The 25,942-nt window shown below is 53.8% G+C and overlaps 1 protein-coding gene across 1 annotated transcript in view; it reads left to right on the top strand.

The window, feature by feature from the left end:
• The first annotated feature begins 1,735 nt into the window (after positions 1–1,735).
• Positions 1,736–25,942, top strand: part of ltbp4 (latent transforming growth factor beta binding protein 4) — a 504,953-nt gene continuing 480,746 nt past the window's right edge. The window contains exons 1-2 of the mRNA XM_072489893.1: positions 1,736–2,189; positions 14,521–14,591. Of these exons, the coding sequence (XP_072345994.1) occupies positions 2,059–2,189; positions 14,521–14,591 (202 nt within the window). The 5' untranslated portion in view covers positions 1,736–2,058. The remainder of the gene's footprint in view (positions 2,190–14,520; positions 14,592–25,942) is intronic.

Raw genomic sequence — 25,942 nt, 5'->3', positions numbered from 1 at the left:
CCTGTCACTTTCTCTCTCCATCCTCACTTTCTCTCTCTCCACATTCTCTCTCTCTCTCTCCATCCTGTCACTTTCTCTCTCTCTCCATCCTGTCACTTTCTCTCTCCATCCTGTCACTTTCTCTCTCTCGCCATCCTGTCACTTTCTCTCTCTCTCCATCCTGTCACTTTCTCTATATCCATCCTGTCACTTTCTCTCTCTCTCCATCCTGTCACTTACTTTCTCTCTCTCTCTCCATCCAGTCACTTTCTCTCTCTCTCTCCACCCTGTCACTTTCTCTCACTCTCCATCCTGTTACTTTCACTCTCTCTCCATCCTGTCACGTTCTCTCCCTCTCCACCCTGTCACTTTCTCTCTCCATCCTCACTTTCTCTCTCTCCACCTTCTCTCTCTCTCTCTCCATCCTGTCACTTTCTTTCACTCTCCATCCTATCACTTTCACTCTCTCTCCATCCTGTCACTCTCTCTCTCTCTCCATCCTGTCACTTTCTCTCTCTCTCCATCCTGTCACTTTCTCTCTCCATCCTGTCACTTTTCTCTCTCCATCCTGTCACTTTCTCTCTGTCCTTCCTGTGACTTTCTCTCTTTCTCCATCCTGTCACTTTCTCTCTCTCTCCATCCTGTCATTTTCTCCCTCACTCTCTCTCTCCATCCTGCCACCTTCTCTCTCTCCATCCTGTCACTATCTCTCCATCCTGTCACTTTCTCTCTCTCTCCATCCTGTCACTTTCTCCCTCTCCACCCTGTCACTTTCTCTCTACATCCTCACTTTCCCTCTCTCCATCTTCTCTCTCTCTCTCCATCCTGTCACTTTCTCTCATTCCATCCTCACTTTCTCTCTCTCCATCTTCTCTCTCTCTCTCTCCATCCTGTCACTTTCTCTCTCTCTCCATCCTGTCACTTTCTCTCTCCATCCTGTCACTTTTCTCTCTCCATCCTGTCACTTTCTCTCTGTCCATCCTGTCACTTTCTCTCTTTCTCCATCCTGTCACTTTCTCTCTCTCTCCATCCTGTCATTTTCTCCCTCACTCTCTCTCTCCATCCTGCCACCTTCTCTCTCTCCATCCTGTCACTATCTCTCCATCCTGTCACTTTCTCTCTCTCTCCATCCTGTCACTTTCTCCCTCTCCACCCTGTCACTTTCTCTCTACATCCTCACTTTCCCTCTCTCCATCTTCTCTCTCTCTCTCCATCCTGTCACTTTCTCTCACTCCATCCTCACTTTCTCTCTCCATCTTGTCACTTTCTCTCTCGCCATCCTGTCACTATCTCTCCATCCTGTCACTTTCTCTCTCTCTCTCCATCCTGTCACTTTCTCTCTCTCTCCATCTTCTCTCTTTCTCTCCACCCTTTCACATTCTCTCTCTCCATCTTGTCACTTTCTCTCTCTCCATCCTGTCACTTTCTCTCTCTCTCCATCTTATCTCTCTCTCTCCACCCTTTCACATTCTCTCTCTCTCCATCTTATCACTTTCTCTCTCTCCATCCTGTCACTTTCTCTCTGTCTCCATCCTGTCACTATCACTCCATCCTGTCACTTTCTCTCTGTCTCTCTATCCTGTCACTTTCTCGCTCTTCCTGATGCTCCGCCCAGCCGCTTTCCCTGGCCTCTGATTGGACCGCTGTCTGTGCCAGGGCCCAGCTGATTGGGTCGAACTGAAGACAAAAAGTTACAGGAGGCTCATTCACAAAAAAAGTCAAAGAGGCAGAGAGAGAGAGAGAAAGAGACAGAGAAATAGACAGAGAGAGAGAGACAGAGAGAGAGAGAAAGAGACAGAGAGACAGAGACAGAGACAGACAGAGAGAGAGACAGAGAAATAGACAGCGAGAGAGATACAGAGAAAGAGACAGAGAGACAGAGATAGAGAGAGACAGAGAGAAAGAGACAGAGAGAGAGAGAAAGAGTCAGAGAGAGAGATACAGCGAGAGACATAGAGAGAGAAAAAGAAAGAAAGAGTGAGAGAGAGAGACAGGCAGAGAGAGAGGGAAGGTGTTGAAGGACAGGAGGCTGGCTGCCTGGCTGAGTGGCTGGCGGAGCCGGGCTTGCCTTCTCCCTTCATGGGGCAATGCCGGGGTTTCGGGGCGCTGAGCTTGTGCCTGCTGCTGCCTGTGCTGGCCGGGCAGGGGGAGGTCAGACCCCCCCAGGATCGGCGCCTGTCTCCGGGGAGAGCGGGACTGCGGGGAGCCAGGTAACTGGGCACTCTCACACTCTCTCTCTGCCTTTCTCACCTCTTCGCTGCAATTTAAAACATTCCTTTCAACCTGTTTTAAATTTGTCAGTGAAAATGCAGCAACGTTTTACAATGTGATACAATGTAAAATGCTTTTAATAATGTTTTAATTGTGATTTATTTTAACTAGTTTACTTCTGAATTGTGTAATTTCTGTTTTTAATTTAATTTCTGTGCAATTTCTGATGTAGTTGAAAGTTAGATCTCCCAACAATCATTACCAAGCGGAGCTTTATAAATGTTCACTTTAAGCTTCAGCACTATTTCAGGGTGCGTGTGTTCCTCTTGAATTCTGGAAGCTGCTGTTTGACTGCCAGGTGCTCCCAGGTTTTTTTTAATTTAAAGTACCCAATTATTTTCTTTCCAATTAAGGGGCAATTTAGCGTGGCCACTCCACCTCCCTCCTTGTGACCCGCTCCTGGGCCTGGCGAAGCGCGCCGTTCAAAGGTCCAGGCAGCGGGCAACTGAAGCTGTCGTCCGGCCAGACTGCCCCTCGCGGCCGGGTGTCCCTGGTAATGGCGCACGAGGTGTCCACGTGCACCATCGAGGCCTTCCGTGCCCGGTGACACCGCAGGGGTTGGGGGGCTTTATTGACCCCTTTAACTTCACTCTTATTTGATGTTTTTAAAGTTTCCGTTGATCTTTGTTAAGTTTGGGCAGTGCCCCTGACCGGAGAGGCCCTGTTCTGCTCTGTCCCTCAGTTTGTTTTCTTTTCTTCTGTTTTGTTGGTGGATCTCAAAAGAGTGGCCAATCCACCTACCCTGCACATCTTTGGGTTGTGGGGGTGAGACGCACAAAGACACGGGGAGAATGTGCAAACTCCACACGGACAGTGACCCAGAACCGGGATCGAACCCGGGTCCTCGGCACCGTGAGGCTGCAGTGCTAACCACTGCATCACTGTGTCATCCGAGAGGCACCCGGTTTTTAATGTAGGGTTTGTACCCAGAATACTCCTTCTTCCATTCTGAACTGTGCCCCCCAACCAACAGTAACAGCCCACTGCTTAATGAATAATTCAATTGGCAGAACTGTATCTGGGTAAAGGTGGATTCCGTGACATTGCAAAGCGAGTTCACTTTGAAGCAGGTGAGAAGATTCAACCATGTGGCCCCGACCCGGGACGTGGGGTCGGTTTTAGCCGGGGTGGCCCAGCTCGGGACGTGGGGTTGGGTTTACCCGGGGTGCCCCGACCCGGGACGTGGGGTCGGTTTTACCCGGGGTGCCCCGACCCGGGACGTGGGGTCGGTTTTACCCGGGGTGCCCTGACCCGGGACGTGGGGTCGGTTTTACCCGGGGTGCCCTGGCCCGGGACGTGGGGTCGGTTTTAGCCGGGGTGCCCCAACCCGGGACGTGGGGTCGGTTTTACCTGGGGTGGTCCCGACCCGGGACGTGGGGTCGGTTTTACCCGGGGTGCCCTGACCCGGGACGTGGGGTCGGTTTTAGCCGGGGTGCCCCGACCCGGGACGTGGGGTCGGTTTTAGCCGGGGTGCCCCGACCCGGGACGTGGGGTCGGTTTTACCCGGGGTGCCCTGACCCGGGACGTGGGGTCGGTTTTAGCCGGGGTGCCCCGACCCGGGACGTGGGGTCGGTTTTAGCCGGGGTGCCCCGACCCGGGACGTGGGGTCGGTTTTACCCGGGGTGCCCTGACCCGGGACGTGGGGTCGGTTTTAGCCGGGGTGCCCCGACCCGGGACGTGGGGTCGGTTTTAGCCGGGGTGCCCCGACCCGGGATGTGGGGTCGGTTTTAGCCGGGGTGGCCTGGCCCCGACCCGGGACGTGGGGTCGGTTTTACCCAGGGTGCCCCGTCCCGGGACGTGGGGTCGGTTTTAGCCGGGGTGCCCTGACCCGGGACGTGGGGTCGGTTTTACCCAGGGTGGTCCCGACCCGGGACGTGGGGTCGGTTTTACCCAGGGTGCCCCGTCCCGGGACGTGGGGTCAGTTTTACCCGGGGTGGCCTGGCCCCGACCCGGGACGTGGGGTCGGTTTTACCCAGGGTGCCCCGTCCCGGGATGTGGGGTCAGTTTTACCCGGGGTGGCCCCGTCCCGGGACGTGGGGTCGGTTTTACCCAGGGTGCCCCGTCCCGGGATGTGGGGTCAGTTTTACCCTGACCCGGGATGTGGGGTTGGTTTTACCCGGGGTGCCCCGGCCCGGGATGTGGGGTCAGTTTTACCCTGACCCGGGATGTGGGGTTGGTTTTACCCGGGGTGCCCCGGCCCGGGATGTGGGGTCGGTTTTACCCGGGGTGGCCTGGCCCCAACCCGGGATGTGGGGTCGGTTTTACCCGGGGTGCCCTGACCCGGGACGTGGGGTCGGTTTTACCCGGGGTGCCCTGACCCGGGATGTGGGGTCGGTTTTACCCGGGGTGCCCTGACCCGGGATGTGGGGTCGGTTTTACCCGGGGTGCCCTGACCCGGGACGTGGGGTCGGTTTTACCCGGGGTGCCCTGACCCGGGATGTGGGGTCGGTTTTACCCGGGGTGCCCTGGCCCCAACCCGGGACGTGGGGTCGGTTTTACCCGGGGTGCCCTGGCCCCAACCCGGGACGTGGGGTCGGTTTTACCTGGGGTGGCCCCGACCCGGGACGTGGGGTCGGTTTTACCCGGGGTGGCCCCGGCCCGGGATGTGGGGTCAGTTTTACCCGGGGTGGCCCCGACCCGGGATGTGGGGTCGGTTTTACCCGGGGTGCCCCGACCCGGGATGTGGGGTCGGTTTTACCCGGGGTGGGGAGGTGTTGCTTCCAGGATTCAGGGTTTAGTTTGGGTCTTAAGGCTGAAAAGGGACTTCATTGAGGGAGAGAAGACTGCATTTCTGTAGCACCTTTCACCAGCCGAGGGCGCCCCAACACATTTCACAGCCAGTGATGTATTTCTGAAATGTAACCACTGCTGTTCTGAGGGAAGTGCGCAGCATCCCCGAATGGGATCACTCTCCCTTGCTCCCTTCAGATAGTCTCAGGGGATCTTTTACACTCCCCGTAGGGCCAGAGATTAAGGACTCATCTAAAAGAAGACATAGAATCCCTACTGAGCAGGAGGAGGCCATTCAGCCCATCTAGTCTGCACCGACCCTGCAAAAGAGCCCCCAAACCCTCTCCTGCCACCCTATCCCCGTAACCCAGTAACCCCGCCTAACCTTTTTGGACACTAAGGGCAATTTATCCTGGCCAATCCACCTAACCTGCACATCTTTGGACTGTGGGAGGAAACCGGAGCACCCGGAGAGAAAGTGTAAACTCCACACGGACAGTCACCCGAGGCCGGAATTGAACCCGGGTCCCTGGCGCTGTGAGGCAACAGTGCTAAACACTGTGCCACCCGTACTCTGTGACAGCACAGTGCTCCTTCAGTATTCCATTGGAACGTCAACTTTGACCTGCGTGGTCACGTGCTAGAGAGGGATTTGAGCTCAACTTTCTAAATGAGAAGCAAGAATGAACCCCAATGACCTCCGAGATGCGAATGAAAAATGGGAGGAGTAAATGTGAGAGGAATGCTGGGATATAGGGTTGGAGGGATGGGGAAAAAGGTGCGGAGTGAAGAGGGGGGAAGAGGGATGAAGAGATGGGTGGGGGACAGGGCGAGATGGATGGGGGACGGGGCGAGATGGGTGGGGGACGGGGAGAGATGGGTGGGGGACGGGGAGAGATGGGTGGGGGACGGGGAGAGATGGGTGGGGGACGGGGAGAGATGGGTGGGGGACGGGGAGAGATGGGTGGGGGACGGGGAGAGATGGGTGGGGGACGGGGAGAGATGGGTGGGGGACGGGGAGAGATGGGTGGGGGACGGGGAGAGATGGGTGGGGGACGGGGAGAGGTGGGTGGGGGATGGGGAGAGGTGGGTGGGGGGTGGAGCGCGATGGGTGGGGGATGGGGCGAGATGGGCGGGGGTTGGGGAGAGATGGGTGGGATGGGCGACAGAGAGATGGGTGGGGGATGGGGAGAGATGGGTGGGGGATGGGGAGAGATGGGTGGGGGATGGGGAGAGATGGGTGGGGGATGGGGAGATGGGTGGGGGATGGGGAGAGATGGGTGGGGCATGGGGCGAGATGGGTGGGGTGAGATGGGTGGGGGATGGGGAGAGATGGGTGGGGGGTGTTGCGAGATGGGTGGGAGGTGGGGCGAGATGGGTGGGGGATGGGGAGAGATGGGTGGGGGGTGGGGCGAGATGGGTGGGGGGTGGGGAGAGATGGGTGGGGGATGGGGAGAGATGGTTGGGGGATGGGGAGAGATGGGTGGGGGGTGGGACGAGATGGGTGGGGGATGGGGAGAGATGGGTGGGGGGTGGGACGAGATGGGTGGGGGGTGGGGCGAGGTGGGTGGGGGATGGGGAGAGATGGGTGGGGGGTGGGGCGAGATGGGTGGGGGATGGGGAGAGATGGGTGGGGGGTGGGGCGAGATGGGTGGGGGGTGGGGCGAGATGGGTGGGGGATGGGTGGGGGATGGGGAGAGATGGGTGGGGGATGGGGCGAGATGTGTGGGGGGTGGGGAGAGATGGGTGGGGGGTGGGGCGAGATGGGTGAGGGATGGGGAAAGATGGGTGGGGAATGGGGAGAGATGTGTGGGGGATGGAGAGATGTGTGGGGGATGGAGAGATGGGTGGGGGATGGGGCGAGATGGGTGGGGGATGGGGCGAGATGGGTGGGGGGTGGAGAGAGATGGGTGGGGGATGGGGCGAAATGGGTGGGGGTTGGGGAGAGATGGGTGGGGGATGGGGCGAAATGGGTGGGGGATGGGGAGAGATGGGTGGGGGATGGGGCGAAATGGGTGGGGTATGGGGCGAGATGGGTGGGGGATGGGGCGAGATGGGTGGGGGATGGGGAGAGATGGGTGGGGGATGGGGAGAGATGGGTGGGGGATGGGGAGGGATGGGTGGGTCGAGATGGGTGGGGGGGTGGGGCGAGATGGGTAGGGGATGGGGAGAGATGGGTGGGGGATGGGGAGAGATGGGTGGGGGATGGGGAGAGATGGGTGGGGGATGGGGAGAGATGGGTGGGGGATGGGGAGAGATGGGTGGGGGGTGGGGCGAGATGGGTGGGGGGTGGGGCGAGATGTGTGGGGGGTGGGGAGAGATGGGTCGGGGGTGGGGCGAGATGGGTGAGGGATGGGGAAAGATGGGTGGGGAATGGGGAGAGATGTGTGGGGGATGGAGAGATGTGTGGGGGATGGAGAGATGTGTGGGGGATGGAGAGATGTGTGGGGGATGGGGCGAGATGGGTGGGGGATGGGGCGAGATGGGTGGGGGATGGGGCGAGATGGGTGGGGGATGGGGCGAGACGGGTGGGGGATGGAGAGATGGGTGGGGATGGGGCGAGATGGGTGGGGGATGGGGCGAGATGGGTGGGGGTTGGGGAGAGATGGGTGGGGGATGGGGCGAAATGGGTGGGGGATGGGGCGAGGTGGGTGGGGGATGGGGAGAGATGGGTGGGGGATGGGGCGAGGTGGGTGGGGGATGGGGAGAGATGGGTGGGGGATGGGGAGAGATGGTTGGGGGATGGGGGGAGATGGGTGGGGGGTGGGGCGAGATGGGTGGGGGATGGGGAGAGATGGGTGGGGGACGGGAAGCGATGGGTGGGGGATGGGGAGAGATGGGTGGGGGACGGGGAGCGATGGGTGGGGGACGGGGAGCGATGGATGGGGGACGGGAAGCAATGGGTGGGGGATGGGGCGAGATGGGTGGGGGATGGGGCGAGATGGGTGGGGGATGGGGAGCGATGGGTGGGGGATGGGGCGAGATGGGTGGGGGGTGGAGTGAGATGGGTGGGGGACGGGGAGCGATGGATGGGGCGAGATGGGTGGGGACGGGGAGCGATGGGTGGGGGATGGGGCGAGATGGGTGGGGGATGGGGAGAGATGGGTGGGGGATGGGGAGAGATGGGTGGGGGATGGGGATAGATGGGTGGGGGACGGGGATAGATGGGTGGGGGACGGGGAGCGATGGGTGGGGGATGGGGAGAGATGGGTGGGGGACGGGAAGCAATGGGTGGGGGACGGGGAGAGATGGGTGGGGGATGGGGCGAGGTGGGTGGGATGGGCGACAGAGAGATGGGTGGGGGATGGGGCGAGATGGGTGGGGGATGGGGCGAGGTGGGTGGGATGGGCGACAGAGAGATGGGTGGGGGATGGGGCGAGATGGGTGGGGGATGGGGCGAGGTTGGTGGGATGGGCGACAGAGAGATGGGTGGGGGATGGGGCGAGATGTGTGGGGGATGGGGCGAGATGGGTGGGGGATGGGGAGAGATGGGTGGGGGATGGGGAGAGATGGGTGGGGGATGGGGCGAGATGGGTGGGGGATGGGGCGAGATGGGTGGGGGACGGGGAGCGATGGGTGGGGGACGGGGCGAGATGGGTGGGGGACGGGGCGAGATGGGTGGGGGATGGGGAGTGATGGGTGGGGGATGGGGAGAGATGGGTGGGGGATGGGGCGAGATGGGTGGGGGATGGGGCGAGATGGGTGTGGGGTGGGGTGAGATGGGTGGGGGATGGGGAGCGATGGGTGGGGGATGGGGAGAGATGGGTGGGGGGTGGGGATAGGTGGGTGGGGGATGGAGAGAGGTGGGTGGGGGATGGGGAAAGGTGGGTGGGGGATGGGGAGAGATGGGTGGGGGGTGGGGGATAGAGAGATGGGTGGGGGACGGGGAGTGATGGGAGGGGGATGGGGCGAGGTGGGTGGGGGATGGGGCGAGGTGGGTGGGGGATGGGGCGAGGTGGGTGGGGGATGGGGCGAGGTGGGTGGGGGATGGGGCGAGGTGGGTGGGGGATGGGGCGAAGTGGGTGGGGGATGGGGAGAGATGGGTGGGGGGTGGGGCGAGGTGGGTGGGGGACGGGGAGCGATGGGAGGGGGGTGGGTCGAGGTGGGTGGGATGGGCGACAGAGAGATCAGGAGCCAAGCAAGTTTTTTTGGTTGTTTCTTCACATTCTTGTTTGGAGAAAACTGGAGCAAAGGAGTTTCACTTTGAAAGTTCTACCCAACTCGCCCCATTTATCTGAAGTCTCCACAATCAGGCGTTTATCAAATTCCCTTTTGAATGTTATTGAATCTGCCTCCACTATCACCCTTTCAAACAGTACATTCCAAATAACAATTCGCTCTGTAAAAAGATTATGTTAATGCCTGTCGTTCTTTTTCTGATCACTGACTTGCTCTGGTGACCAACCCTCCTCGCACTGGAAACAGTTTCTCTGAAAATTCTTTGCAGTTTTAAACACCTCCATTTAGTCTCCCATGTGCCTTCCCGTTCTAAGGGGAACAATCCCATCTTCTCCAGTCTCTCCCCATTAACCAAAATCCCTCATCCCTGGTCCCCATTCTAGTAAACCTCCTCCGCATCTTCTCCAAGGTCGTGACATCCTTCCTAAAGCCCAGAATTGGACCCGAGCTGACGCCTAATCAGTGATCTGTCAAGATTTAGTATGATTCCCTTGCTTTTGTCAACTGTTTAAGATGTGTGAGTTATGATGGGATCTTTGAATTGGAAGATGTGCCGTTTGAATCAGTCTGAAGGAGACTTTTGGAATATTTCACAAGTAGGGCTGCATTCTACCGATCTGAATTTTTACAATGTAAGCACTCGGTTGGAACTGTTCAGAACCATCCAGCTGCCCCCCCCCCCCCCCCTACCCCTTTTAACATCCTGTAATTGAGCAAAGTTTACCAGGTATCAGACTGTTGGAGATTTACCATCAGTGAAATATCAACACTGCTTATAAAATAGAGAGGAAAGCTGTAACTTTGTCCAAAATAGTAAGAAGTCTTTCAACACCAGGTTAAAGTCCAACAGGTTTGTTTGAAATCACTAGCTTTCGCAGCACTGCTCCTTCCTCAGGTGAATGAAAACTGGTTTTCATTCAGGTTTTCATTCACCTGAGGAAGGAGCAGCGCTCCGAAAGCTAGTGACATCGAAACAAACCTGTTGGACTTTAACCTGGTGTTGTAAGACTTAGTACTGTGCTCACCCCAGTCCAACGCCGGCATCTCCACATCATTTGTCCAAAATGTATTCCCTCCATCGTTACTGTGTTCAGGGTGAGGGAGTTGGGCCAAAGCCTTTCTGGAATTAATGTTTATTGAGCAACAGGAGGTTAAAAAGTCCCATCAAAGGGCAATGGACAAGAACAGATCTGCGAAGCAAAGAAATGTGAGGGAAAGTGGATCGCGATTGTGTTTATTTTGCTTCTATAATCTCCGATGGGGCTGGTTAGCTCAGTGGCCACGTCGTTAAAGTGAGCTGTTTAACAACACTGATATGTCAGTTTAATCTCATTACAGCTGAGGTAACTCTGATTAGAACCCTTTAAACAGCAGAAGCACTGTGCAGAAAGGGAGAATTCCAGGGAGCTGCATCTGAATCCAGCAATTTGGGTTGTTTGAAGATTTTGAACCAAATTCTTGAGTGTGGCGCCTGGGATTTTCAAAGTGTCCTTGTGATCTCTCAGGTGCCTGCTGTTGAAAGGTAGATCTTGGTCTGAAAGGAGCCTGAAAAATTCTGCATCAAAAGGTGTTTGTACTCTTTTTATGTTCTCTGGAGCCGCCTCAGTTATAATAACAAAAGTATGAGTTTCACACTCGGCTGTATCGCAGGGCCAGGGCACAGGAAAAGCAGGGAATTGAGATTCCAGGAAAGCCAAACCTCCTCAGCTGTTGTGTTGTTTGGGTCAATTTAAAAGGGTTACTGTACCTTGTGTCTGATTATTGTGCCCTTCTGTCCAACTCCAGTTTAATCCTTTGCAAACAAACCCCCAAAATGCTGCTTCTGAGACCCATTGCTTCACTTCCAGTCATATCCAACATGGGGAGACTTCCTTTTGGTATCCTCCACTGAGCCACTGTATTCTGTGTCTATGGGTGAGTGCCCATGTGTCTGTGTGTGTGCGTGTGTCTGTGTGTGTGCATGTGTCTGTATCCGTGCGTGTGTCTGTGTGTGTGCGTGTGTCTGTGTGTGTGCATGTGTCTGTATCCGTGCATGTGTCTGTGTGTGTGTCTGTGTGTGTGCGTATGTCTGTGTGCGGGTGTCTGTGTGTGTGTGTCTGTGTGTGTCTGTGTGTGTGTGTGTCTGTGTGTGTGTGTGTCTGGGTGTGCGGGTGTCTGTGTGCGGGTGTCTGTGTGTGCACGTGTGTCTGTGTGCGTCTGTGTGTTTGTGTGTGTCTGTGTGTGTGTGTCTGTGTGTGTGTCTGTGTGCGGGAGTCTGTGTGCAGCTGTGTGTGTGTCTGTGTGCGTCTGTGTGTCTGTGTGTGTGCATGTGTCTGTATCCGTGCGTGTGTCTGTGTGTGTGTGTGTCTGTGTGCGGGTGTCTGTGTGCGTGTGTGTCTGTGTGCGGGTGTCTGTGTGTGTGCGTGTGTCTGTGTGTGTGCGTGTGTCTGTGTGTGTGTGTCTGTGTGTGTGCATGTGTCTGTATCCGTGTGTGTGCACGTGTGCCTGTGCCTGTGTGTGTGTCTGTGTGTGTGTCTGTGTGTGTGTCTGTGTGTGTGTCTGTCTGTGTGCGGGTGCCTGTGTCTGTGTGTGTGTCTGTGTGTGTGTGTCTGTGTGCGGCTGTGTGTCTGTGTGCGTGTGTCTGTGTGCGTCTGTGTGTCTGTATCCGTGCGTGTGTCTGTGTGTGTGCGTGTGTCTGTGTGTGTGCATGTGTCTGTATCCGTGCGTGTGTCTGTGTGTGCACGTGTGTCTGTGTGTGTGTGTCTGTGTGTGTGCGTGTATCTGTGTGTGTGTCTGTGTGCGGGTGTCTGTGTGTGCACGTGTGTCTGTGTGTGTGCACATGTGTCTGTGTGTGTGCACGTGTGTCTGTGTGTGCACGTGTGTGTGTGTGTGTGTGTGTGTGTGTCTGTGTGCGGCTGTGTGTCTGTGTGTGTGTCTGTCTGTGTGCGGGTGTCTGTGTGCGTCTGTGTGTCTATGTGTGTGTGCGTGTGTCTGTGTGCGTGTGTCTGTGTGCGTGTGTCTGTGTGCGTGTGTCTGTGTGTGTGTCTGTGTGTGTGTCTGTGTGTGTGTCTGTGTGTGTGTCTGTGTGTGTGTCTGTCTGTGTGCGGGTGCCTGTGTCTGTGTGTGTGTCTGTGTGTGTGTGTCTGTGTGCGGCTGTGTGTCTGTGTGCGTGTGTCTGTGTGCGTCTGTGTGTCTGTATCCGTGCGTGTGTCTGTGTGTGTGCGTGTGTCTGTGTGTGTGCATGTGTCTGTATCCGTGCGTGTGTCTGTGTGTGCACGTGTGTCTGTGTGTGTGTGTCTGTGTGTGTGCGTGTATCTGTGTGTGTGTCTGTGTGCGGGTGTCTGTGTGTGCACATGTGTCTGTGTGTGTGCACATGTGTCTGTGTGTGTGCACATGTGTCTGTGTGTGTGCACGTGTGTCTGTGTGTGCACGTGTGTGTGTGTGTGTGTGTGTGTGTCTGTGTGCGGCTGTGTGTCTGTGTGTGTGTCTGTCTGTGTGCGGGTGTCTGTGTGCGTCTGTGTGTCTATGTGTGTGTGCGTGTGTCTGTGTGCGTGTGTCTGTGTGCGTGTGTCTGTGTGCGGGTGTCTGTGTGCGGGTGTCTGTGTGCGGGTGTCTGTGTGCGGGTGTCTGTGTGCGGGTGTCTGTGTGCGGGTGTCTGTGTGCGGGTGTCTGTGTGCGGGTGTCTGTGTGCGGGTGTCTGTGTGTGTGCGTCTGTGTGTTTGTGTGCGTCTGTGTGTTTGTGTGCGTGTGTCTGTGTGCGTGTTTCTGTGTGCGTGTTTCTGTGTGCGTGTTTCTGTGTGCGTGTTTCTGTGTGCGTGTTTCTGTGTGCGTGTGTCTGTGTGCGTCTGTCTGTGTGCGTCTGTCTGTGTGTGTCTGTGTGTGTATGTGTCTGTGTGCGTGTGTCTGTGTGTCTGTGTGTGTCTGTCTGTGTCTGTCTGTGTGTCTGTGTGCGTGTGTCTGTGAGTCTGTGTGTGTGTGTCTGTGTGTGTGTGTGTCTGTGTGCGTGTGTCTGTGTGCGTGTGTCTGTGTGTGTGTGTCTGTGTGTGTCTGTGTCTGTGCGTGTGTCTGTGTGTGTCTGTGTCTGTGCGTGTGTCTGTGCGTGTGTCTGTGCGTGTGTCTGTGCGTGTGTCTGTCTGTGTGCGTGTGTCTGTGTGTGTCTGTGTGTGTGTGTGTGTGTCTGTGTGTGTGTCTGTGTGTGTGTCTGTGTGTGTGTCTGTGTGTGTGCGTGTGTCTGTGCGTGTGTCTGTGCGTGCGTGTGTGTGTGTGTCTGTGTGTTTGTGTGTGTGTTTGTGTGTGTGTCTGTGTGTGTGTGCGTGTGTGTGTGCGTGTGTGTGTGCGTGTGTGTGTGCGTGTGTGTGTGCGTGTGTGTGCGTGTGCGTCTGTGTGTGTGTGTGTGTGTGTGTGTGTGTGTAGTAAGGTTTCCATTCACTGAGTAAAGGGCACCTCCACCTCCAGCAGAATGAAACGAGACGCGATGGTTGAACAGCTGCATCTCGTTCTGCTTTCTGAGATTTGGTTCCAATGTGATTCGTTTCCAGTTTTTAAGGACCAGCTTTGGGAAATCAAATGAGATCGTGAACAAGAAATCAAAGAAGTTGCCTATTCCACTGTATAGAGATCCCCACCCCTCCCTGTCTCCACTTCCCCGTTCTGGTGGCACAATGGTTAGCACTGCTGCCTCACAGCTCCAGGGTCCCAGGTTCGATTCTGGCTTGGGTCACTGTCTGTGCGGAGTCTGCACATCCTCCCCGTGTGTGCGTGGGTTTCCTCCGGGTGCTCCGGTTTCCTCCCACAGTCCAAAGATGTGCGGGTTAGGTGGATTGGCCATGATAAATTGCCCTTAGTGTCCAAATAAAAAGGTTGGGTGGAGTTACTGGGTTACGGGGATGGAGTGGAGGCGTGGGCTTAAGTAGGATGCTCTTTCCAAGAGCCGGTGCAGACTCGATGGGCTGAATGGCCTCCTTTTGCACTGTAAATTCTACGATTCTGGTTAGATACTCTTCTTGTCCGACTCTAATTTAGTCCTTCATGAACAAACCCCGAAACACTGAGTCTGACACCCCCTGTTTCATTTCCAGTCATATCTGAGATGGGAGAGACATTTCCTTCCATTTGATATTCTGTCTTCCTGATCCTGTTGGTTGTAGTTGACCACAGTAACTGATAATAATCCATTACATGTGACTGTTGTTTATATGTGAATGATGTCAGAGGCAGTCTGATTGTGAAAGTGTATCATAGCCATGCTGGACCTTGTCCTTTTCTGTCGAGCAATTCAACTCCATTCCTTCTACCCAATCCTTCACTGTCCCTTCACTCCACCCTGCCCTGTTTCTGTCCAAGTCTGTAGGTTAGTGACCTGTTGTTTGTATTTTCTTGCAGTTTAAATGCCTGTGGCAGTGGCTGTTGCAAAGGATGGATATTCAGACCCCAGACCAGACAATGCACGAAGCGTAAGTCCCTTTTTGAAATGTTTCATATTAAAGCATTGGGGATCGAAGGGACATCCACATCTGCTGGGTCAATGGGCAGGTCCTGCACCCAGTACCCTGCATAGAATGACACAGTGGTTACAGCACAGAAACCGACCATTCAGCCCATCTGCTCTGTGCTGGCCCTGATGCTCCACACGAGCCGCCTCTCACCCCATCACCATTTCCTTCTATTCCTTTCTCCCTCGTGTTCACTCAGCTTCTCCATAAATCAATACTGTTCACCTCAACCAATCCCTGTGGGAGCGAGTTCCACATACCCCCCACTCTCTGGTTGAAGAGGTTTCTTCTGAATTCCCGATTGGATTTGTTAATGACTATTTTATAACGATGGTTCCTCGCACTGTTCTCTGTCACCCATCAATCAAACCCTTCCAGAATCTGAAAAACCTCAATCAGGTCACCCCTCAGTCTCCTCCTAACAGGAAGTGGCGAAGCCTGCTGATTATAATCTCTCCGTTCTGGTACTATTCTAGTAAATCTTTCTTCAGTGTCTTTATATTCTTTTAAAATAATGGGCGTCACGGTGGCACAGTGCACTACTGCCTCACAGCGCCAGGGACCCGGGTTCGATTCCGGCCTCGGGTCACTGTCTGTACGGAGTCTGCACGTCCTCCCCGTGTCTGCGTGGGTTTCCTCCGGGTGCTCCGGTTTCCTCCCACAGTCCAAAGATGTGCAGGTTAGATGGATTGGCCATGATAAATTGCCCCTTTGCGTTAAAAGGTTAGGTGGGGTTTCTGAGTTACGGGGATAGGGGGGTCTGACCCTGGGTAGGGTGCTCCTTCGAGTGTTGCTGCTGACTCAATAGCCCAAATCACCTCCATCTGCACTGTAGTGATTTTTATGATTCTAAAACGGAGGCCAGACTGCGCACACTGCTGTGATTGAACAAAGGTTCAAAGTAGATTTAACAGAAATTCTCTGATTTTCAATTCTGCTCCTCTAGAAATGAACCCAGTGTCTGGTTTTCTTTTTTCTGACTTATTAATCTGCATTCTCTATTTTTATTAATTCGAGTACCTAAACCTCTCTTCCTCTGTATTATTTAAATGCTTATTTCCCAAGGACTATCTGCCTGTCATTCTTCCCAGCAAATTACGCCACCTCACACTCACTATATTAAAGTTCATCTGCTAATTACTTGCGTATTTTGCAACTTTCTTAGTATTTGGCTGCATTTTGCTGCAATCCTCTTGTATTATCAACAACCTCTCAGTTGGTGCCACCTGCAGAGTTTGGGATGATCTGATTCCCTGGTCCAAATGAAGTAAATTGTGAACAATACTGGCCCCAGAAGCGGCCCTTGTGGAATTTTACTTCTCACCATTTGCTAATCTGAATGACAAACTTTAACTCCTGTAGTCAGCTTGCTGGCCATTCTACTACTTGTCATCTGATGCCACTTGTTCTGACCTTAATTATGTGTCCACCATGCTGGAGCTTATCAATGGCCTTTTTCATCACCAGTTTTAATCTTCTTTCTGTGAAAAGTTAGAGGGTGTTGCTCAAGGACAGTCCAACTAACCACTTGCAACACGAGGCAGGACTTCCACCCTTGATCACATCCAGGAAGCCCTGCGGTAAATGCTGCTGGATATTGTGGGGATGAAATGTTGCTGCGTTTCTGATAATCTAGACTGACTTTCAATGTGTGACCAGCTGGGTGAGGTGTCTGCACCCTGTCTGGGTCTGCACCCTGTCTGGGTCTGCACCCTGTCTGGGTGAGGTGTCTGCACCCTGTCTGGGTGAGGTGTCTGGACCCTATCTGGGTCTGGGTCTGCACCCTGTCTGAGTGAATGTCTGCACCCTGTCTGGGTGAGGTGTCTGGACCCTGTCTGGGTGAGGTGTCTGCACCCTGTCTGGGTGAGTGTCTGCACCCTGTCTGGGTCTGCACCCTGTTTGGGTGAGGTGTCTGCACCCTGTCTGGGGTGAGGTGTCTGCACCCTGTCTGGGTGAGGTGTCTGCACCCTGTCTGGGTGAGTGTCTGCACCCTGTCTGGGTCTGCACCCTGTTTGGGTGAGGTGTCTGCACCCTGTCTGGGGTGAGGTGTCTGTACCCCAATAGTAGGCACCTTAAGGAAAAATGGGAATTAAATGTGGCTTTTGTTGGTCATGTAACCCACGGCTAAACTGTTCTCTTTCCATTTTCCAACATGGTTCTTGCTTCAGAAAGTCTGAAAACTATCCGTGTAACTAACACTGCTTTTTCTGTTGAAACTCTGCGTATTGCTGCCCGCAGACATCATCCCAGTCCCCACAGAGAGCTGTGTGTTTGGAGTATCTGAGAGACCTCCAGATCACTGGCTTTCATTTTCAGGAGGGTCACAGTGACCAACATCTGCATCCCACATCTACCCTTGTGTCTGACCCAGAGACCGAGTCTCCGCAGAGGGCCAGCTGGCCAGAAGATTGTTTTAACTTTTCCTTCCAATAGGCGAGCTGCTCGCCATCTTCCTGTGATCTTCCAACATCTGTTTCCAGCTGACATTACGACCGCGATCTTGCAAACAGGAGCCCTGATCACAGGGTCGGCACCTGGGAGAAGGTTCATTCACCTATTCCACCAAACATGCCATCTTGGGAAGGTCCCCCATCCCTGCCCGGGAAAAAAACAACCCCCTTTTTGACCTTGAAAGAATCTTGAACCAATTCCCCTCTAGTGTGAGTGGGATATCTGAGCTAAGTGTAGTTCCCAACTTGATGGAGCTTAAAAAGAAACGCAAGCTGTTCCCTAAATCCCAGCTACAGTTACATTTCTATCAGAAACAGAAATGCAGCAAAAATTGGGATTTTAGCAGATGTTGTCACCCAAATTTACTTTTTAATGCTGCATCTGAGCTGGACTCCCGTGTCCCAGCACAAGGCAGGTCGGGGGGGTGAGGGTGAGGGGAGGGGGGAGAGGGGGACGGGGTTCCCGTGTCCCAGCACAAGGCAGGTCGGGGGGTGAGGGTGAGGGGAGGGGGGAGAGGGGGACGGGGTTCCCGTGTCCCAGCACAAGGCAGGTCGGGGGGTGAGGGTGAGGGGGGGGGGAGCTCCCGTGTCCCAGCACAAGGCAGGTCGGGGGGGTGAGGGTGAGGGGGGGAGCTCCCGTGTCCCAGCACAAGGCAGGTCGGGGAGGGGAGGGGGGGGGGGAGCTCCCGTGACCCAGCAAAAGGCAAGTCGGGGGGGGGGGGGGGGGTGAGGGGGAGGGGGGCGAGGGGGGGGGAGCTTCCGTGTCCCAGCACAAGGCAGACCGGGGGGGGGGGGGCTCTTGCAGGCTGCAAATATGATTGATGGTGCTTGAATAGCAACACCTGGTACATTTTACAGCCCAACAAGATGTCCAACAGGAAAAGACAAACTTCAGAGAGGGTCTGCCTTGAATCAGCTGAACCTTCAAGTGAGTTTAATGGAGAAATTGCAATTCCTTTTATCTTAAAGGGGTCTTGTTACTTAGTTCCATGTCTAAAAACAAGTGAGGATTGAAGCCGATTTGTAGTTTTTCTTATTTGTTCCTGGAATGTCGGCATTCCCAGCAAGGCCAGCGTTTATTGCCCATCCTTGAGAAGGTGGCGCTGAGCAGCCACTGGAACCTCTTCAGTCCGTGCGATGTAGGTACACCCACCCTGCTGTTAGGGACGACGCTTCAGGTTTTACCACGGGGTCAGTGATATGTTTCCAAGACCGGATGGTGAGTGACTTTCAGGAAGTTCCAGGCAGTAATGTTCCCATGCACCGGCTGCCTTTCGCCTTCTGGGTGGTGGAGGTTGTGGGTTTGGAAGGTGTTGTCGAAGGAACCTTGGTGAGTCGCTGCAGTGCATCTTGTAGATGGTACACACGACTGCTACTGTGCGTCGGTGGTGGAGGGAGTGAATGTTTAAGGGAGCCAATCAAGCGGGGCTGCTGTGTCCTGGGTGGTGTTGAGCTTCTTGAGTGTTGTTGGAGCTGCCCTCATCCAGGCAAGTGGAGAGTATTCCATTACACTCCTGACTTGTGCCATTGTCAAGATGCCCCTTAAACGTCACTATCGTCCCTGTTTCCACCACCTCCTCCGGCAGCGAGTTCCAGGCACCCACTACCCTCTGTGTAAAAAACCTTCCCTAGCACATCTCCTTTAAACTTTCCCCAATGCACCTTAAACCTATGCCCCCGAGTAATTGGTTTTTGCACCCTGGGAAAAACCTGACGATCCACTCTGTCCATATTCCTCAGAATTTTGTAGACTTCTATCAGGTCATCCCTCCACATCTGTTGTTCCAGTGAACACAATCCTGCGTTTATCTAACCCCCTCATAGCTAATACTCTCCAGACCAGGCAACATCCTGGTAAACCTCCTCTGGACCCTCTCCAAAGCCTCCATTTCCTTCTGCTCGTGTGGCAACCAGAATTGTACGCAATCTTTCAAATGTGGCCTAACTAAGCTTTTGTACAGCTGCGACATAACTTGTCAATTTTTATACTCAATGCCCCAACCAATGAAGGCAAGCATGCCGTATGCCTCCTCGACTACCTTCCCAACCTGTGTGGCAGTTAAGAGCCAACCACCTTTCTGTGGACCTGGAGTCACATGTGGGCCAGACCAGGTAAGGAGGGCAGATTTCCTCCCTGAATACTAATTGGTTGTAGTGCAACAGTCTCAATATATCACACCCTGTATTTGATCTGCGGACTCCTCCATTATCCCCCAGTCATCCTGATCTGAAATGTGGCTCACCCTATAATCCCCAGCAGTGTCTCACCCTGACATCAACCCCATGGTTGTCCTGGGGAATTGTGGATGGATTGACTTACCGCCATTCCCAATCTGCTAATGTACCAGCTACGCTTGCCCTGTGGGTGGCGGTAGAAACTTAGCAACAGGAGGAGGGCAATCTGAGACTCTGGAACTTCTCTCTCCAGTCCAAATCGACCTCCTCCCTTTACCCAGCCCTGACTAACACCCACCCCCACAAAGACACATCTGTGTACCCCTTCTCGAAACACCCCAGCCTGAAACCAGCTCTTGAAAAAATATCCCACCAATGCTCTCCGTCCCGCCGATCATCAACTCCTCTCCACATCTCCACATCCCCACCTCTTCCTTTGCTTCCATTCCTATCTTCCTGACAAAGCTTGGGCTGCCGGTCTAAACATCGACATAAGACGCTCGGTCAACTTTTGTATCTGAAACTTTCTGACAATTTACTGTGCTAAAGTTACCGTGTAAATTACAGATGGAGTTCTTGAAAAATATTTTTAGAATGCACAGGTTGGATAAAGAGTAAAGCTCCCTCTACTCTGTCCCCATCAAAACTTCCAGGACAGGTACAGCACGGGGTTAGATGCAGAGTAAAGCTCCCTCTACACTGTCCCCATCAAACACTCCCAGGACAGGTACAGCACGGGGTTAGATACAGAGTCAAGCTCCCTCTACACTGACCCCATCAAAAACTTGCAGGACAGGTACAGCACGAGGTTAGATACAGAGTAAAGCTCCCTCTACACTGTCCCCATCAAACACTCCCAGGACAGGTACAGCACGGGGTTAGATACAGAGTAAAGCTCCCTCAACACTGTTCCCATCAAACACTCCCAGGACAGGTACAGCACGGGGTTAGATACAGAGTAAAGCTAACTCTACACTGTTTCCAGCAAACTCTCCCAGGACAGGTACAGCACGGGGTTAGATACAGAGTAAAGCTCGCAGTACATTGTCCCCATCAAACACTCCCAGGACAGGTACAGCACGGGGTTAGATACAGAGTAAAGCTCCCAGTACATTGTCCCCATCAAACACTCCCAGGACAGCTACAGCATGGGGTTAGATACAGAGTAAAGCTCCCTCTACACTGTCCCCATCAAACACTCCCAGGACAGGTACAGCATGGGGTTAGATACAGAGTAAAGCTCCCTCTACACTGTCCCCATCAAACACTCCCAGGACAGCTACAGCATGGGGTTAGATACAGAGTAAAGCTCCCTCTACACAGCCCCCATCAAACACTCCCAGGACAGGTACAGAATGGGGTTAGATACAGAGTAAAGCTCCCTCTACACTGTCCCCATCAAACACTCCCGGACAGGTACAGCACTGGGGGCGTCATTCTCCGACCCCCCGCCGGGTCGGAGAATGGCCGTTGGCTGCCGTGAATCCCGCCCCCGCCCCCGCCGAAGTCTCCGGTACCGGAGATTGGGCGGGGGCGGGAATCGGGCCGCGCCGGTTGGCGGGACCTCCCGCTGGATTCTCCGGCCCGGATGGGCCGAAGTCCCGCCCAGAAATTGCCTGTCCCGCCGGCGTAGATCAAAGCTGGTATTTACCGGGGGGACCAGGCGGCGTGGGCGGGCTCCGGGGTCCTGGGGGGGGGCGCGGGGTGATCTGACCCCGGGGGGTGCCCCCACGGTGGCCTGGCCCGCGATCGGGGCCCACCGATCCGCGGGCGGGCCTGTGCCGTGGGGGCACTCTTTCCCTTCCGCCTCCGCCACGGCCTCCACCATGGCGGAGGCGGAAGAGACTCTCCCCACTGCGCATGCGCGGGAAACTGTCGGCGGCCGCTGACGCTCCCGCGCATGCGCCGCATTTCCGCGCCAGCTGGCGGGGCAGCAAACGCCATTTCCGCCAGCTGGCGGGGCGGGAATCCCTCCGGCGTCGGCCTAGCCCCTCAATGTTGGGGCTCGGCCCCCAAAGATGTGGAGCATTCCGCACCTTTGGGCCGGCGCGATGCCCGTCTGATTGGTGCCGATTTTGTTGCCAGTCGGCGGACATCCCGCCGTTGGGGGAGAATTTCGCCCGGGGTTAGATACAGAGTAAAGCTCCCTCGACACTGTCCCCATCAAACACTCCCAGGACAGGCACAGCACGGGGTTAGATACAGAGTAAAGCTCCCTCGACACTGTCCCCATCAAACACTCCCAGGACAGGTACAGCACGGGGTTAGATACAGAGTAAAGCTCCCTCTACACTGCCCCCATCAAACACTCCCAGGACAGGTACAGCACGGGGTTAGATACAGAGTAAAGCTCCCTCTACACTGCCCCCATCAAACACTCCCAGGACAGGTACAACACGGGGTTAGATAATGATCTATTTTCATGTTTCAGTGAACAGTCCCTCCCCAAAGTAGAATATAATAATCTCTATTGTCACAAATAGACTTACATTAACACGGCAATGAAGTCACTGTTAACAAAGAACAAAGAACAAAGAAATGTACAGCACAGGAACAGGCCCTTCGGCCCTCCAAGCCCGTGCCGACCATACTGCCCGACTAAACTACAATCTTCTACACTTCCTGGGTCCGTATCCTTCTATTCCCATCCTATTCATATATTTGTCAAGATGCCCCTTAAATGTCCCTATCGTCCCTGCTTCCACTACCTCCTCCGGTAGCGAGTTCCAGGCACCCACTACCCTCTGCGTAAAAAACTTGCCTCGTACATCTACTCTAAACCTTGCCCCTCTCACCTTAAACCTATGCCCCCTAGTAATTGACCCCTCTACCCTGGGGAAAAGCCTCTGACTATCCACTCTGTCTATGCCCCTCATAATTTTGTATACCTCTATCAGGTCGCCCCTCAACCTCCTTCGTTCCAGTGAGAACAAACCGAGTTTATTCAATCGCTCCTCATAGCTTATGCCCTCCATACCAGGCAACATTCTGGTAAATCTCTTCTGCACCCTCTCTGAAGCCTCCACATCCTTCTGGTAGTGTGGCGACCAGAATTGAACACTATACTCCAAGTGTGGCCTAACTAAGGTTCTATACAGCTGCAACATGACTTGCCAATTCTTATACTCAATGCCCCGGCCAATGAAGGAAAGCATGCCGTATGCCTTCTTGACTACCTTCTCCACCTGTGTTGCCCCTTTCAATGACCTGTGGACCTGTACTCCTAGATCTCTTTGACTTTCAATACTCTTGAGGGTTCTACCATTCACTGTATATTCCCTAACTGCATTAGACCTTCCAAAATGCATTACCTCACATTTGTCCGGATTAAACTCCATCTGCCATCTCTCCGCCCAAGTCTCCAGACAATCTAAATCCTGCTGTATCCTCAGACAGTCCTCATCGCTATCCGCAATTCCACCAACCTTTGTGTCGTCTGCAAACTTACTAATCAGACCAGTTACATTTTCCTCCAAATCATTTATATATACTACAAAGAGCAAAGGTCCCAACACTGATCCCTGTGGAACACCACTGGTCACAGCCCTCCAATTAGAAAAGCATCCCTCCATTGCTACCCTCTGCCTTCTATGGCCTAGCCAGTTCTGTATCCACCTTGCCAGTTCACCCCTGATCCCGTGTGACTTCACCTTTTGTACTAGTCTACCATGAGGGACCTTGTCAAAGGCCTTACTGAAGTCCATATCGACAACATCTACTGCCCTACCTGCATCAATCATCTTAGTGACCTCCTCGAAAAACTCTATCAAGTTAGTGAGACACGACCTCCCCTTCACAAAACCGTGCTGCCTCTCACTAATACGTCCATTTGCTTCCAAATGGGAGTAGATCCTGTCTCGAAGAATTCTCTCCAGTAATTTCCCTACCACTGAAGTAAGGCTCAGCGGCCTGTAGTTCCCGGGATTATCCTTGCTACCCTTCTTAAACAGAGGAACAACATTGGCTATTCTCCAGTCCTCCGGGACATCCCCTGAAGACAGCGAGGATCCAAAGATTTCTGTCAAGGCCACAGCAATTTCCTCTCCAGCCTCCTTCAGTATTCTGGGGTAGATCCCATCAGGCCCTGGGGACTTATCTACCTTAATATTTTTTAAGACACCCAACACCTCGTCTTTTTGGATCACAATGTGACCCAGGCTATCTACACCCCCTTCTCCAGACTCAACATCTACCAATTCCTTCTCTTTGGTGAATACTGATGCAAAGTATTCATTTAGTACCTCGCCCATTTCCTCTGGCTCCGCACATAGATTCCCTTGCCTATCCTTCAGTGGGCCAACCCTTTCCCTGGCTACCCTCTTGCTTTTTATGTACGTGTAAAAAGCCTTGGGATTTTCCTTAACCCTATTTGCCAATGACTTTTCATGACCCCTTCTAGCCCTCCTGACTCCTTGCTTAAGTTCCTTCCTACTTTCCTTATATGCCACACAGGCTTCGTCTGTTCCCAGCCTTTTAGCCCTGACAAATGCCTCCTTTTTCTTTTTGACGAGGCCTACAATATCACTCGTCATCCAAGGTTCCCGAAAATTGCCGTATTTATCTTTCTTCCTCACAGGAACATGCCTGTCCTGTATTCCTTTCAACTGACACTTGAAAGCCTCCCAAATGTCAGATGTTGATTTGCCCTCAAACATCCGCCCCCAATCTATGTTATTCAGTTCTCGCCTAATATTGTTATAATTAGCCTTCCCCCAATTTAGCACATTCATCCTCGGACCACTCTTATCCTTGTCCACCAGTACTTTAAAACTTACTGAATTGTGGTCACTGTTACCAAAATGCTCCCCTACTGAAACATCTACCACCTGGCCGGGCTCATTCCCCAATACCAGGTCCAGTACTGCCCCTTCCCTAGTTGGACTGTTTACATATTGTTTTAAGAAGCCCTCCTGGATGCTCCTTACAAACTCCGCCCCGTCTAAGCCCCTGGCACTAAGTGAGTCCCAGTCAATATTGGGGAAGTTGAAGTCTCCCATCACCACAACCCTGTTGTTTTTACTCTTTTCCAAAATCTGTCTACCTATCTGCTCCTCTATCTCCCGCTGGCTGTTGGGAGGCCTGTAGTATACCCCCAACATTGTGACTGCACCCTTCTTATTCCTGATCTCTACCCATATAGCCCCACTGCCCTCTGAGGTGTCCTCTCGCAGTATAGCTGTGATATTCTCCCGAACAAGTAGCGCAACTCCGCCTCCCCTTTTACATCCCCCTCTATCCCGCCTGAAACATCTAAATCCTGGAACGTTTAGCTGCCAATCCTGCCCTTCCCTCAACCAGGTCTCTGTAATGGCAACAACATCATAGTTCCAAGTAGTAATCCAAGCTCTAAGTTCATCTGCCTTACCCGTAATGCTCCTTGCATTAAAACATATGCACTTCAGGCCACCAGACCCGCTGTGTTCAGCAACTTCTCCCTGTCTGCTCTGCCTCAGAGCCACACTGTCCCTATTCCCTAGTTCTCCCTCAATGCTCTCACCTTCTGACCTATTGCTCCCGTGCCCACCCCCCTGCCATACTAGTTTAAACCCTCCCGTGTGACACTAGCAAACCTCGCGGCCAGGATATTTATGCCTCTCTGGTTTAGATGCAACCCGTCCATCTTATACAGGTCACACCTGCCCCGGAAGATCTCCCAGTGGTCCAGATAACGGAAACCCTCCCTCCTACACCAGCTGTTTAGCCACGTGTTTGTCTGCTCTATCTTCCTATTTCTAGCCTCACTGGCACGTGGCACAGGGAGTAATCATTTAGTACCTAGTCGCCACATACCTCTCAGGTGCACAGAGGGAGAAGCAGGTACCGCACGGGGTTAGATACAGAGTAAGGTTGTTCTGCTACCCCAGCAGTGTAGCTCATTCGCAATATCAGTAGCATTCCTTGCTGAGCAAATGTGACATTTCAGGGCTGCTAGCAGGCACCTCATGACCGCTTTGCAAAGACCCCCCTCATGCTACTTGATGTGTGGTAACTCTACGGAAAGTTATAAACCACACTGATATAAAATGTGAGGATATCCCAAAACCCAGAAGGGTAGAGTGGACCACAGGTTCGCAGTGGTGTATGTGTTTGTTCTGGTATAATGTGGGGAAGGATGTACAACTCGGGGAGGAACAGTCCAGTCGCTGTGTGAACAATTGATAAAGAGTATTTATTAACTTAGAAGAAAGATAAACACAGACACGACAAGAAGGACTATGATCCGCTGTGACACTTATACTCATGACTGTACGCACATGATTGTATGTGAAGCTATCCCTTGGTCCCCAACCACCTACGTTTATCTGAATTCTGAGATCCCTTTAACAAACAACATCCAATTTTAAGTAACATTTTGAACAAATCCAGCAAATAATGATCACAACCAGGTTAAGGTGGCCATGTCTGGGGAATAATCTTCCGATTCAACCAAGGGGAAACAGTGACTGCTTCTCTCGGAAGGCTGTTTACAACTTGATGTAGTTCTGATGTTAGCTGTCTCTCTCTTTCTCTCTCTCCTCTCTCTCTTTCTCTCTCTCCCCTCTCTCTCTCTCCTCTCTCTCTTTCTCTCTCTCCTCTCTCTCTTTCTCTCTCTCCTCTCTCTCTTCTCTCCTCTCTCCCTCTCTTCTCTCTCTTCTCTCTCCTCTCTCTCCTCTCTCTGCTCTCTCTGCTCTCTCTCCTCTCTCTGCT

This window comes from Scyliorhinus torazame, chromosome 25, assembly GCF_047496885.1.
Source record: "Scyliorhinus torazame isolate Kashiwa2021f chromosome 25, sScyTor2.1, whole genome shotgun sequence".
Taxonomy (NCBI): Eukaryota; Metazoa; Chordata; class Chondrichthyes; order Carcharhiniformes; family Scyliorhinidae; genus Scyliorhinus; species Scyliorhinus torazame.
Note: the sequence above shows the minus strand (reverse complement) of the source record. Positions and strands in the feature narration are given on the sequence as shown.